The following is a 13,426-nucleotide window of genomic DNA, read 5'->3' as shown; positions in this document are numbered from 1 at the left end:
CCAGAAACCGAAAATGAAGAGTGGTCAGCATGGATGCCAAAAGGGAGAGCCATGCTTGACCAACCCTACTGAATTCTTTGAAGAACTAATGGAAAGGTCTTTGATTATGGTACCACGTAGAATTTTCATGATTAAGGTCAGCACTTGTGGATTCAGGAGACAAGTAGCTGAATGGAAAGCAAGCTGGCTACAAAACAACACAGATAGGAGGGGTTAGTTAAGGCAGTTACTCAGATTGGCAAAGGGTGTGAAGTAATATTCTACAAGAATTGGTATAGGGACCATTGTTATTCACCATTTAAATAAACTATTTGGATTCAGGAATCAGGAGTACAATTATCAAATTTGCAAAAGACAACATATTTAGAGGCTGTAGCTAATACAGATGAAGTCTGTGACAAGAGACAGGAAGATACTAATGCTGACCTAGCCAGTGATGCGCACATCCCATGAATGAATAAAAAAAAAGGATGGGCATATAATTGAAAATACAGTTAAGTATGAGATAGTACATTTTTGTAGGAAGAATAAGGCCACATACTTCTTGGAATATAAATGTCTAATTTGGATACAGGAACAGGAAAATCAGGAGGTACAGATACACAAATTATTAAAATGAACGACACAGATTAACAAAGCCATTAAAAGAGCAAACAAAGCATTGTTATTCATTTTCAGAAGGGTAGGGTGAAAAAGTAGAAAATTTATATTAAACTTGTATAGAACATTTGTAATATCACACTTGGAGTACAATCAACAATTCTGGACTTCGTATTATACAAAGGCACTGGAGCAGGTGCAAAAAAATGACTGCAATGATAACAAAACTGAGAGGTTATACATATTAGGAAAGATTGAACAGTTTTGGGGTCTATTGTCTAGAAAAGAGAACACTGAACATTGACGTGATAGAGCCTTTCAGATTAGGAAAGGATTTGATAGGGTATTCATAGCAGAGAAGTTATTTCCACTTGTGGGTGAAATCAAAACAAGGGGCCATAAATATGACACAAAAAGCAAAATCCTATGGATGTTGGAGATCTGAAATAAAAGCAGGGAATACTGGAAATAATGGGCTTGTAGTGGATATGAGGGAATAACATGTCCCTAGAAATGGAGATAGAGAGACTGAGGATGGGAAAGGAAGAGCCAGAGAATTATCAACGTGAAGGTGAGGGAAAAGTGGAAATCAGAAGCAAAGTTAATGATATATTCGAGCTTGTGGTGAGAACAGGAAATGATCCTGATACAGTTATGAACATACTGGAAAAAGTGATGAGAGAGGGAGATGAATAAAGCTGGAACAAATAATATATCACATATCCCACAAATGCAGGTATAAGGGCCCTTTGTTTGTGCAGCAAATGCTGGTAACGATTCTGGTATTCCCAACTACATCTCCTCTACACCCATCTTTTGTTTCTTTACTTGTCTTATTACCATCCCCTTTTGCCTTGCATCATCATCCCTTTTGTCATTTAATCACTCCTGCCCCCCACCCTGTCACAGACCTTCCGCTTTGTTCTTTCTCCTTTTCTATGCCTTTGTACTTGCTTAAAATCTGTTGCATCGATAACTTTTTTTTCCGGTTTTGATTAAAAAAACACATTACCCTAAAACGTTAACTTTGTTTCTCTCTCCACAGATGCTGCCTGACCTGATGAGTATTTCTAGGATTTTCTCTTTATAGGCCATAAATATAAGATAGTCAATAATAAATTCAATAAGGAATTCAAACATCTTTACCCAGAGAGTGGTTAGAACATGGAACTTGCTACCACAGGGGTAGTTGAGGCAAATAAAAATTAGATTTATTTGAGGGATAGCTAGACAAGCACATGAGCGAGAAAGCAATAGGAGGATATGTTGATGGGGTTTACGCAAAGAGGGAAAAGTTTGTGCAGAGCCTAAACACAGGCATCGGCCTGGTAGGTTGAAAAGCCTGTTTCTGTACCGTAAGTACTTTGTAATATTCTGCAAACATTTAATGGGAGTATTTCAGTGCAGGACTTAGACTTTGATGGTTTCTACATTTTTAAACAGTCGACAGATTCTTCATGACACATTTGAAATCAATTGCCATTTGCCTTTTGCTCAGTACTAATAAGATACCTGTATGCCGGCTCCTTCAGGGACTGTGATTGTCCATAAACAATTCAGGCTGTTCTGGTAAGGATCAGGGTAACCCGGTGATAGAATTGTGCCCTTTCGCTCAGTGAGATTTCCTCCACAAGGTACTGAAAAGAAAATGATGAACTGGCTTCATTAAGGTTGAATGTGAATAGGCATGTGAATCTTGCAGCAAGATAATTAATGTCCTTACAGTTGGCTGTAAACTCTTTACAGCTCATGGAATAAGATATCCAAAATGTCCCATAAGAAAATGCTGTTTGTGCAAATTAAGTCAATATTGATCTTTTAACCTCACTGGTATGATGTGGATGACCTTCAGATACTTTCTTTCACACAATGGATAATGTGCACTTCCTATGGCATGAAATGTTTTTTTCGGACTCGTGGGATGCAAGCATCACTGGCAGCGCCACCATTTGTGTCCATCCCTAATTGCCATTGAGAATGTGTGAGCCACCTTCTTGAACTGCTGCAGTCCTTTTACTCCCTCTCCCACCAGCGCATGGTGGCAGCAGTGTGTACCATATACAAGATACATGACAGCAGCTCATCAAGCCTCCATCGACAGCACCTTCCAAACCACAACCTCTACTGCCTAGAAGGACAAGGGCAACCGATGCATGGGAGCACCACGACCTGCAAGTTCCCATCTAAACGACACACCATCCTGCTTTGGAAATATATCACTACTCTTTCACTGTCACTGGGTCAAAGTCCTGGAATTCCTTCCCTAACAGCACCTGCATCACATGGACTGCAGCGGTTCAAGAAGGCAGCTCATCACCATAAATAAAACAAAAAAAGTTTTTAAAAAGTACACTTAATTCAGATGCAATACTATTACAATCTTGCTTCTCAAGTTATAATTGCAATTAATACAGTAGGAATTATGACTGTAGGGTCAGCATGATTTTCCTTCTATTTACAGAATTTATTATAAATAATTTAACTTCCAAGTTGTTGTATCTTAGCAGCCAAAATCTCTGACAGTGATCACTATATGTTCTGTCCAGCATAGCAGGCTAGAACAAAAACATCTCCAATACTGCTTTGCAGCCTATGATGAGATACTGAAGCATGTTCTCAGTGGAGGTCAGTCAGCTTCAGAAGCTTGCAGCTTGTTGAGCTCTGATTTTTGCCCCTGGGTGCTGTTTCTGATAAAGTTGAAACTCATAGGCAGAGAAGGCTGTGCACAAATTACATGTTCTTGAAATCGATCTATGTACCTAACCTGAACATCACAGGAAAGGAGCAGCACTTTAAAAAGAAAGGTTGCAATCTGTACATAAGAAAACAAATAACTTGGAAATCGCTTCATGTTTCCTACAAACAGTACCTGTTTAATCCTACACGTGCATTAAGCCATTTCAGTTCCAAGTTCTCTGATCATCTGGAAATCTCAATCTGTAAACAAGGGTCAACCTGGTAGACGCTACTGAAATATTACTTTAATGGCTAAGTCTCAAACTTTAGAAACCCAGTGAAACAACATTCTTGCTGATCTCCTTGTGGCAACTGCTTACTATGCAATAAGGAAGGCAGAACAGACCACTGTTTCATGTGCCTGGGGTTTCAGTATTTTTTGTTGGTCCACCAAGATTGAAGGGAGGATAGTGGAGAGCAAAAGAATAAGTTCGCCTTTTGTATTGACTCTAGTGAACATCAGTCTCTTGGAGATTCCTTAAAGAATAGATTAGTAAAGAATCAAGAGACGAGAGATTCCACACTAGGAATGGGGAGGACAGGGGTTGGTGGTTGGGGATAGGGGAACAGTGAGCAGATCTTTTGTCTGTATTTGCTTATATGAAAGCTGTGAGGGTAAATGTGTTTTCTTCATCTTAACATTTAGCAGAGTTATAGATGTTTCATATATATGGACTTTCAGAAGGCTTTCAACAGAGTTGTTCTTTTAATCATACGTGAGATATGAGCATCAACGGCAAGGATATCCAATTGTCCAATGGCATTTATGACCCATCCCTAATTGCCCTTGGAAAGGTGATAGTGAGCCACTCTTTTTGAACTGCTGCAGTCCATGTGGTGTAGGTGTACCTACAGCGTTGTTAGGGAGGGTGTTCCAGGATTTTGATCAAATTACACTAAAGAAACAGTGATATAGCTCCAAGTCAGGATGGTGTGTGAGTTGAGGGGAACGTGGAGTTGGAGGCGACTGCTCTTGTGGTAGAGGTCATGGGTTTACTTACTGCTGAAGGATCCTCAGTGAGTTGGTGCAACACATCTTGTAGGTAATACACATTGTCGCCATTGTGTGCTGGTGGTGGAAGGAGTGAATATTTAAGGTGGTGGGATGAGGAGCCAGTTAAGTGGGCTGCTTTGTCCTGGATGGTGTTGAGCGTCTTGAGTATTGTTGTAGCTGCATTCGTCCAGGCAAGTGGAGAGACTCTTGACTTGTGCCTTGTAGATTGAGGGCAGGCTTTGGACAGTCAGGAGGTGAATTACTCGCTAGAGAATTTCCAATCTCTGACCTGTTCTTGTAGCCACGGTGTTTATATGGCTGGCCCAGTTCAGCTTCTGGTCAATGGTGACCAGAATGGTGACCTCCAAGATGTTGGTGATGAGAGATTCAGCAATAGTAATGCTATCAAACACCAAGGAGAAATGGTTAGATTTCCATTTGTTGAAGATGGACTGTACCTGGCACTTGTGTGGCATGAATGTCATTTGCCAATTATCAGCCCAAGCCTGAATGTTGTCCAGTTCTTGCTGCATATTGGCACAGACTGCTTCCTCAGTATCTGAGGAGTCATGAATGATACTGAACATTGCGCAATCATCAGCGAACATCCTACTTCTGGCCTTATGTTGGAAGAAAGGTTACTGATGAAGCAGCTAAAGATGTTTGGGCCTAGGACACTATCCTGAGGAACACCTGCAGTGATGTCGTGGGGCTGAGGTGATTGACCTCCAACAATCACAATTATCTTCCTTTGTGCTAGGTATTATTCCAACCAGTGAAGAGTTTTCCACCTGATTCCCATTAACTTCAGTTTTGTTAGAATTCCTTGATGGCAGACTTTGTCAAATGCTGCCTTGATGTCAAGGGCAGTCACTCTCATCTCTGGAATTCAGATTTTTTGTCCATATTTGGCTCAAAGCAGTAATGAGATCAGGAGGCGAGTGGGCCTGGCAGACCCCAAACTGAGCATCGGTCAGCAGGTTATTGCTGCGTAACTGCCTCTTGATTGCACTGTTGATGATACAGTCCATCAAAGTTGCTGGTGTTTGGGTGAAGACAGATGGGACATTAATTGGTTGGATTGGATTTGTCCTGCTTTTTGTGTGCAGGACATACCTGGGCAATTTTTCACATTGTCAGTTAGACGCCAAAGTAGTAGCTGTACTGGAGTTTGACTAGGTGCGCTCACATTCTGGAACACAAGTCTTCAGTAACACAGCCAGGATGTTGTCAGGGTTCATTACCTTTGCTGTATTCAGTGCCTTTAGCCATTTCTTGATATCACATGGAGTGAATCAAATTGGCTGAAGACTGGCACCTGTGATGTCAGGGACCTCAGGAGGAGGCCAAGATGGATCTTTGCTTGGCATTTCTGGCTGAAGACATTTGCAAATGCTTCATCCTTGTCTTTTGCATTGATATACTGAACTCCCCCATCACTGAGGATGGGATTGTCCATTGAGAGGTTCTCAGGGCAATGAGAGGTTATGGTAAAATAGATAGAGAAAAACTAGTCCCTTGTGGTAGAAGGGTCAATAACCCAGTGGACATCCATTTAAAATCATTGGCAAAAGATCCAGAAGGAAGATGAGGAGAATTTCTTCATTCAGAGCTGTTGGGGTCTGGAACACGACCTGAAAAATTGCTGAAAACTGATCATAGAAAGAATGTTGGAAGGGGGTTGAAAAGGCCCATGAGGATGTAGATTTTAGAAGGTTATGAAGAAAAATCAGAGGTGTGGAAGTAAGCCTGACTTCTCTTTCAGAGCCAGCACAGACATGATGCACCAGCTCCTTCAGTGCTGTAAATCTATGATTATTACAATTTCATATCATGCTCTAATGAATGCTCAGCATTCCTCTTGGCCACCACTTCCTTAAAGGATTCAAGTCAGAAATTTACTGTTGACCTTGGCTTGGAATATTAATTAATTGATAAACTATGAGTGGAATTTAATTTTTTTGCTCCAGTTTTGACAGTATTAACTGCGGTTTAAGGATCAACAGTGGAGAAGGAAAAGTAAGCTCAATCGCCACATTGGTACTCAAGGTAATGAACATTTGTATCACAGGAGAGCACAGTGAAACCCTTTTATAGATTGGATTCAGTAAGATATCTTTTGGACAAAGAACTTCAAAGGTTCAGTATTTATTTTGGAAAAAGCACTCAAAGTTGGGGATAGAAAAGAATTTGTCAAGCACCAAATTTTGTTTCGATATGTTAACCAGTTTCAACTGGGGCCGAATAATTGTTATGAATTGGAATAATGAAGTAAGTCATTCTTTTCATGCATGTGCAACGGTCATTCCCCCCTGTCCCGATCCCCCACACACACCAAACGAATGTACCATTTTCAGCTGGCTGAGAATCATATACCCTATGAATTTACCAGCAAATGAAGCAGCATTTGTTAACTTAAAGACGAGTGTAAAAGTTAAAGTCAGGAACTGCAAGGTGTGAGCAGATCTTCACAAGTGGTGGGGAAACGGTTAAACGTCATTCCCACATCAACCTAATAAGGTGTCACAGAATTCCACAAAAGAAGGTCACAAGAGAATAAGGTCCACATCTAATGGTTAGATACTCCAAACCTTCATCCAAAACCACCAGTTAAAGCGCCACAGGACTAAGTTCCAAACTATTCCCTGTAAGGTCATCAAAGTAGTTAATTGGCAAGCCTAAAACTGGGAATTATGCCAGCAATGTGCATTCTCTTTGGACCCCACTGACCCTTTAGATTGTGCAGTAACTGCACGTTATTCAAATTGGTGTAGTTTACCATCACAGGTAGGCTATTTATTCCTAATTAATGAGTCAATGCGCTTACTGCAGTTGGAGTGAGTGCAATTTCAAGTTGAGAAAATTGTGGATATGAGTCTCAGGTTATAGAGTGAAATGGCCGACAAGGATTGAAGTCACAAGCTCAGTTCTTTAAGCTGAGGCAGGAAGGGAACCAAAGAATCCTCCAGCACTGAAGTGCCATCATATCTGTGCTGGTTCCTTGAAAGGTCTATCCAATTAGGCCCACTCACTGCTCTTTCCCCTTGCCCTGCATTTTCTTTTCAAGTGTACATCCAACTCCCTTTCGATAATTACTAATGGGTCTATCTTGAACGTTCTTTCAGATCAAAACAACTCATTGTGTAAAAAATAAATTCTCCTTTGGAAGCCACAAGTTCAGCTGGCAAAAAAAAGAGCATTGATTAGAAGTAATTATCACTAAAATCTCAAAATCACTTCAGCAATGAATAAAATAGTTTAGTATTACTGTCAGAGCCCATCACCCACTGTAATAACTTGAAGGAGGAGGAGGTTTAGTGCAGATGAATTTAACTTTTATTGAAGACACATTATGATTCTTACACGCTTTGCGCCATCTCTCTACCGGAAACCTCTCCCATTGCATTGAGCTATGGTTGATTGACAGGAGGAAGGGACAACTAATTACTACATTTCCTCCACCTTTAAGTTCCTTGTGTGTTTACTACAACAACATGTCTGAAAACATTTGTATTGTTTCTTGTCTTTAACTTTCCTTGTAAACAAAGAACCATAGACTGCCAAGCTCCAAGTGATCGCTTGGGAGTTATTCTGCCCCTTAGTGTCCTTGAAAATCACCTGTAGGCTATGGCTGCAAATGAAGTCTCTGAGGTGCTCTGCGGGAATGGTCAGACCAATGCAGGCCTACTCGAGGAACGTTCTGGAACAGGAAAAACACGATCGTGAGCTGCACAAAAAGGTGCATCACTGGAACTGGGTGGTTCTGTATTCAACAGCTCGTTGGATGTGACAGGAATAGCAGCTGTAGGGCGACCATACACTTCAGAGGTTGGCAGTGAAACATCAATCACAGGTTGATCTTGCATTCGTTGAGATGTTCCTCTTGTTCGAATGTGATCCAGGTGTTTGGGCACTACTTTGCTCTCAACTTGAACTCGAAATGACAATGGACCAGTTTCTGAAACGAAGGCTCCTGGAGTCCAGCATGCTCCACTTCCAAAGTTATGCACGTACACAGGGTTGCCTACTTTGAACATACGAGCACCACTGTGTCAGTAGTGGTTCAGTTTTTGAGTAGTTTGTTTCTGTCTCACCCTCCCTTCCAAATTGGAAACACCAAATCCAGACACGTGTGCAAGGGGCGCTTCATCAGCAGCTCTGACGGCTCGCAGCCAGTAGTGGTCTGTAGTGTCGTGCAGTAACTCAGAAGGAATCTGAAAAGACGAAACTCCAAAGTACCTCCAGGCAACTTCTTCATATCGGTTTTAAAGGTCTGGACAGCTCTTTCGGTGAGGCCACTTGACGAAGAATGCCAGGGAGCTGTCTTTATCAGCCGGATGCTATTCAGGTCTGTGAACCTCTGAATTTCTGTGAACCTCTGAAATTGTACGGCGGTGTAAGCTGCTCCATTGTCAGAGACAATAATCTCAGGTGAACCATGTATACTAAAGGGGTGGTGCTGCTTCTCAATAGTTGCAGCTGAAGTTGGCGTTTTTACCTCATAGACATCGAGCCACTTCGAATGTGCATCGATGAGTAACAGGAACATGGTGCCCAGAACGGCCCCACATTGTCAATATGCATCTGACCCAAGGATGGACAGGCCATTCCCATGGGTGAAGAGGTGCTGAAGCAGGTAGCTTCTGGTGTTGTTAGCAAAGGGAACAGCGTTTAACCGTGTTCTTGATGTCACTATCTATTCCTGGCCACCAGACATAACTATGTGCCAACATCTTCATCCGTGATGTGCCTGGGTATGTGCTGTGGAGCTCTGCCAAGAGTGACTCTCTGCCCTGGGAAGGGAGCACGACTCTGGGGTGCCACAGCAAGATTCCGTCCTGGCAACTCACTTCAGTGTTTCTGGAATAAAAGGGGTGCAGATCATCAGACACAAGGGTACTAGGCCAGTCTTGTTGAAGCCTTTAACTTTTGACAGCACTGGGTCTATGTTCATCCAATTCTTGATCTGTTTAGCGCATACAGGTGATGCATCCGAGAAATTTAACACTAATAACTCTTGTGGAACGGGTGTGCTGTCAGGGCTGCCCAGTATCAGAAGATGCATCTGCATTGGCTATATGCGAGCCAGGGCAATACATGAATGTGCGCATCAGGGCCCAACGCTGGATTCTCGCTGAACCTATAGGAGGAATATCTTTTTTTTTGCTGAACAAACGAAACACCAACCACAACCAACAGTCCTACTTTCTCCTGCTGGGAGTAGCCCTTTTCAGCCTGAGAGAGTGTTATTGGAATGTAGCAAATGGGCCTTTCTGACCCATCCTCCATTTAATGTGACAGTAGGCTCCTATGCCATTGGAAGAAGCATCACATGTCTGCACTAGCTCTTCAGCTGGATCACAAAGTACCATCAAGCAAGATGAATGAAGCAGTTTCTTCACTGCTGCAAAGGCTTTTTCTTGCTGTGAACCCCAGGGCCAGCGGTGGTTCTTTCTCAGCAACAGGCAGAGGGGTGCAAGCACAATGGACAGATTAGGTAAGAAACGGCTGTAATAATCTATCATCCCTGGGAATGACTTGAGCTCTGTCACATTACAGGGTGATGGTGCATCTTTAATGGCTTGGACCTTGTCTTCAACAGGATGCAGCCCTATAGCGTCCACTCTGTGGCCCAGATAGGTTACCTCAGATGCCTGGAATGTGCATTTTTCTCACTTTAAATGCTTCCATAAATATTTTCAGCACTTCCTCAAGGTTGTCTAAATGTTCAGCTTTGGTCAATCCAGTGATGGAGATGTCATCTAAGTATACAACCACACGTGGAAGTCCCTGTAGGAGACTCTCCATGATTCACTGAAAAATGGCACATGTGGATGAAACTCCAAAAGGCAACGGTACTGGTAGATGCCTTTGTGAGTATTGATTGTCACATAATCTCTTGACATGCTGTCCAATTTCAACTGCTGATAGGCATGACTCATGTCTAGGTCTGTGTATGACTTGCCTCCTGCTAACTTGGCGTACAAGTCATCAATTTTGGAAATAGGGTATTTGTCTAACTTTGCTGCTTTGTTTACTGTCAGCTTGTGGTCGCCGCATAGTCATATGGGTCTGGTCTAGCTTGACAACTGGGACAATGGGTGCGTCCCACTCAGGAAACTGGACAGGCTGAACTATTCTCAGGTTTCCCAACCTACACAACTCTGCTTCCACTTTTTCCTTTAGTGAATAAGGCACCAGTCTGGCCTTGATGAAACGTGGCATTGTCTAGGGATCCATGTAAGTTTTAGTTTACATGCCCTTCAGTTTTCCCAATTCATCTTGAAAAACAGTGTCATATTTCTTCAAGAGCTCTGGAATTCCATTGAACTTCAAATGGAATATTTCTGACTTGTCTAGTTTTATTTTTTGCAGCCAATCTCGACCCAAAAGGTTGGGCCCTCCCCTCTCTATGACCATCACAGGAAGCTGGGCTGTGTTATGGCACAGCTGATGGTCAATGCTGAGCTGCTCAAATCCGAAAGGGAAACTTGCAACAATTGTCACAACTTGTTTCGCAATTAGTATAAATTTCGAGATGCGTGCCTTGAATTCAATAGTAATAAGGCTACCAAGTCTTAAAGGTTTTTACAAAACTTGATTAAACATATATTAAGAATAAAAATGATTCTAAAAACATACATAGATCAACAAATTACTACTATGATAACTTTTAAATCCCCTACTTAATCTGACTCCCAGTTACGCTTTTGTTAAGGCAACAGTAAAACACAGATTTTAAAAGACCCAGGCAAGGTGACACACAATACCCTGAACCAGTCGAATTCAGAGTGAGTTTTCTTAACTACAGTTCTTTTAAAACAGCAATTGAAGCATAGATGCTGAAAGTTTTTCACGCTTATTAGATCTTAAATATGCCTACCCTTACACACATGTTGAATATCTTCACTTTTGAATGCAAATTCCCATTGCTTCACTATGTCTTTTGACTTTATCTTTCTGATAATAAACATCTCTCTTAGCACTAAATTTTACCAATAATCTTTGGGAAAAATGAACACACTGTTTCTAAACTTCACCTGGCTAGGTGACACATTTCACCCCTCCTTTGAAAACAATCTAGCCTGGTTTATTTAAAAATGCAAATGCTCTTTTACACCTTACATTCTAAACTTCCCCCATGTTTACCATGTTTACATCAAAACCTTCAGACCAGCTGCAATTAAGTCTCTCTCACACGCACAGAGACACATAGACACAGATACCACTATTTTAGAACAAATTCCAATAACATCATGAGAATTATTATATCTTCCTGACAGGCTGTCTGCTGTTCATAGCAGACTGGAACAGCAGCAATGCTTTTGAAATGAATGGGCTCTCCAGTGTAGGTTCTCAGTTTGGTAGACACGCATTCCATTGTCAATGGCTGATTCCCTTCACTAAGGTACTTGAACATGTGCACCCCAACAAGTAGCTGAAACACCGGTATCCACCTCCATCTGCAGTTGCTTGCCATTCACCTGCACTGTCACTGCAATGGGCCCAGGTTTAACAGCAGTCACACGATACAGAGAGTATATATCAGCAGCATCAGCTTCTGCAGTGTCAGTTAACTCTGTCAGATTCCATCTCTGCTTTGCTGTTTGTTTATTCTTTTTGTTCTGTACTGCCTAGCCAGGTGTCCTTTTTTGTAGCAATAGTTGCACTCTGCCTCTTTCAATCTGCATACATCTGCTCCATGATTCCCGCCACATCTGTAGCAAATGCGTACCTTGTCAGCTGACGCATTGTAATTAGGCTTCCTGACTCGACGTTCAGTCGAAAGGGAATTGCGCTGAAAATCTGCTGTGCCACTTTTTGCGTTATGCTCAATGGCAGGCTTCTGCCTAACATGGTGCACTGCTCCATTATTCACGTACTGCAAATATTCAGTGTCTTTTGTGGCACTCTCCACAGTGAGAGAAAGTTCCAGAGCGTGCTTGAAATCAATATCCAATTCAGCAAGCAAATGGCACTGTATGGCGTTGTCATTCACCAAGTCTGTCCCGCAGCATATCATTCAAGGCATCTCCGAATACACAATGCTCGGTCAGCTGTTTCAGGTTTGCCACGAATGTAGCAACAGATTCCTCTGATACACGAACTCTCATGTTGAAGTTGAAGTGCTGCATAATTACAGGCGGTTTTTGATGAAAATGTGACTTCACAAGCTATGCTAACTCGTTGTATGATTTAGTGCTGGGCACATTCGGGGCAGTCAGGTTTCTGATAAGATTATACGTTTTGCTTCCACGCACACTCAGCAGGATAGCTCTACGTTTATCTTCACCAGTAATTTCATTCGCAATGAAATAGAAACTGAGTCTCTCAACATATTGACTCCAGTCCCCTGCACCTGCATCATACAGATCAATCCTCCTGAACAATGGCATGATCATTAATTATTTCTCAACTTTGTGTTACTCACAGTAACCAGGGTGAAGTGTGCAGCATAAGTCGGTTTTACCCTCGTCGCCAATGGTAAAAACTTGAAGGAGGTTAGTGCAAATAAACTAAATTTTTATTGAGGACACAGGTTATGATGCGTACACGCTTGGCGCTATCTCTCTACCACATGCCTCTTCCATCGAGTTGACTTTGGGTGATTGACAGGAGGGCGGGACAACTAATCCAATTACTGCACCCACCATCCATTCACAGTCTGAAAGGAATAGGTGTGACTACATTGGACATCATTTCTCAGTGGAATTGACACTATATGCCCCTAAAACAGCTTAGTAATGGAGAAATCAACCAGGCAAGAATGAATGAGCGCAACAAGAAAATATAACCCCTGGCAGAACCAGAGTTTTGTTGATTAATTCTCACTATTCTCTCTTGCCATTTTTCCCTTGTAGTTTCTATATTTTGTAGGCTGACTCCTCTGTGAATTTCATTCAAACTACTTGTATTGAAGGCCATCGATAGTTAGTGTTAAGATTTGAGGCACTTTATTTTCAGCAATGCAATTTTATCTTTGTTTTTATTCCTTTGGTAAACATTTTCAGCTACTGTAGTTAAATTATAAACAGAACTATTTTCTGAAAGAGTTTCTGCTAATTATATTGGTGATCTAGTTCCTTTAAATGGAAT

At 41.8% G+C, this 13,426-nt stretch overlaps 1 protein-coding gene across 1 annotated transcript in view; it reads right to left on the bottom strand.

Moving 5' to 3' along the window:
• csmd2 (CUB and Sushi multiple domains 2) overlaps positions 1–13,426 on the bottom strand; it is a 1,856,113-nt gene that overhangs the window by 264,532 nt on the left and 1,578,155 nt on the right. The window contains exon 36 of the mRNA XM_078566065.1: positions 2,113–2,237. Within this exon, the coding sequence (XP_078422191.1) occupies positions 2,113–2,237 (125 nt within the window). The remainder of the gene's footprint in view (positions 1–2,112; positions 2,238–13,426) is intronic.

Source organism: Cetorhinus maximus, chromosome 21 (assembly GCF_964194155.1).
Source record: "Cetorhinus maximus chromosome 21, sCetMax3.hap1.1, whole genome shotgun sequence".
NCBI classification, from domain to species: domain Eukaryota; kingdom Metazoa; phylum Chordata; class Chondrichthyes; order Lamniformes; family Cetorhinidae; genus Cetorhinus; species Cetorhinus maximus.
The sequence above is the reverse complement of the archived record's forward strand: the minus strand, read 5'-3'. Positions and strand labels throughout refer to the sequence as shown.